At 47.6% G+C, this 1880-nt stretch overlaps 1 protein-coding gene across 1 annotated transcript; it reads left to right on the top strand.

Moving 5' to 3' along the window:
* Nucleotides 1-509: 509 nt before the first annotated feature.
* LOC4333246 (uncharacterized) lies at nt 510-1453 on the top strand. The gene has a single exon (XM_015773313.3). It carries the CDS (start codon nt 557-559, stop codon nt 1289-1291), a length of 735 nt encoding a protein of 244 aa, XP_015628799.1. The 5' UTR covers nt 510-556; the 3' UTR covers nt 1292-1453.
* Nucleotides 1454-1880: the final 427 nt, after the last annotated feature.

Raw genomic sequence — 1880 nt, 5'->3', positions numbered from 1 at the left:
AAGAAAAAGTTAGAAAATAAACCAGGCCTAAATCCTCTCGTGTTTCTCTTGTGGAACCAAGTACTACCTCCGTCTCAATTTAAGTGCATTGCTAAGTTTCCGCGTCCAATGTTTGATCGTCTGTCTTATTTGAAAATTTTATAAAAAAATTAAAAATAATTAGTCACACATAAAATACTATTTATATTTTATCATCTAACAACAATAAAAATACTAATCATAAAAATTTTTCAAATAAAACGGACGGTCAAACGTTGAACATGAACAGTACAAAACTACACTCTCTCTTTTTTAGGATGGGTAGCAACATATACTCCACGTCGCATTCAACCGTATTTAATTCACAAACGGATGGGCAGTAGTTGTTGTTGTCATGAATACTCGGAGAAAACAAGCCATCACAATCACGAATTGAAGAAAGTCCTTCATTTCACATCAACTTCTTGCTAATACCTTAGCTCTTAAGCAACGCGGTCCTTTAAAAGACTTTGGCCATCTATCCAGGAATCATCAACACAAATAATACAAGCAATCATCAGAAGATATCTGCATAAAAATGGTGGCACTAGACTTGAGAAATCCTCCCTCCGCCGCCACGACCGTCAAGGAGGACCAGCAGTTCACCATCTTCATCGACGGCGTGGAGACAGCCCTCCACGAGGGTGTGATCCAGTGGAACGGCGGCACGGTCACTTTGGTCAGCACGGGTGTCCTCGCGGTCGACCGTCTCCAGCACGTCCTGGTGCGCGGCGGGGGCAGTGGTGACGTGAGCTTCACCCGGTGCGGCTTCGCGGCCGCGGAGGCCTGCGGGGTCGCGTCGTTCCATCGGTGCGACGCCGTGCGGGCGGACGGGGCGCGGGAGGTGGCCGTGCGCCGATGCAGGTCCGCGGACGTGGAGCGCGCCGGCGTGGTGGCCATCCGCCGGTGCAAGGGCGCCGCGCGCGTGCGCGGCGCGGGGGAACTTCACGTCGGGCGGTGCCACGAGGCCAACGTGGGCGGGTGCGCGGACGTCGCGGTAGGCCGGTGTCGCGCCGCGCGCGCCGACTGGTGCGGCGCGATCGGCATCGAGCGGTGCGGGTCGGCGGACGTGAGTCGGTGCGGCGCCGTCCGCGTGGATCGATGCCGCGCCGCGTCCGTGTCGGGCTGCGGCAGCGTAGCGGTGCGCCGTGGCAAGGTGAACGTGATCGAACAGCCGCCGGTTTGTCAAGAGAAGCCGATGTACCACCTCGTCCACGCTGAGCCAGTCTACGCGATCCCTTTGGAAATATCGAGCGAGATTAAATTGCAGTAGACCGGGCAGTGCCAGCGGGCTAAAGGTCTGATATGCTGATGATATATATGCGTGTCGGTGTGATAAGTATACGTAATATACTATTGTAATATAATGTGTGGTTTGTACGGAGTATATATGCACAAGGATTATACTTTTAAATAAAGGGACAACGTTGACAAATGTAAGGGTGGATTGAAAAATGAACGAATCGAAAAGACCAAGACCACCGAAACTGAAAAGACAAGATCGATAAATTTGGTCGGGCATTTTGTTCGTCAATTCGGTTAGTCTTCTCGGTTAACCGAAAAGATCTAATTAAAAAAAATTCAAATGCAACCAACAATCCACTAAGTTTAATAGAATTAAAACCTAATATTCACATCCTACTCCTTTTAGCCATAAAACCCAATAAAAGTCTTTACTAAGACGTGCTTGCGAATTCTTTTTGTGTGATTTTTGTGTTAAAATTTTTTTATGATTTCTTTGCATATACTACCTCCGTTTTTTATAATATGGCACCGCTAACTTTTTGTTAAACGTTTAACTATTCGTCTTATTCAATTTTTTTTGCGCAAATATAAAAAATTTGAAGTCATGCTTAAAACAA

Source organism: Oryza sativa, chromosome 3 (genome assembly GCF_034140825.1).
Source record: "Oryza sativa Japonica Group chromosome 3, ASM3414082v1".
Taxonomy (NCBI): Eukaryota; Viridiplantae; Streptophyta; class Magnoliopsida; order Poales; family Poaceae; genus Oryza; species Oryza sativa.
Note: the sequence above shows the minus strand (reverse complement) of the source record. Positions and strands in the feature narration are given on the sequence as shown.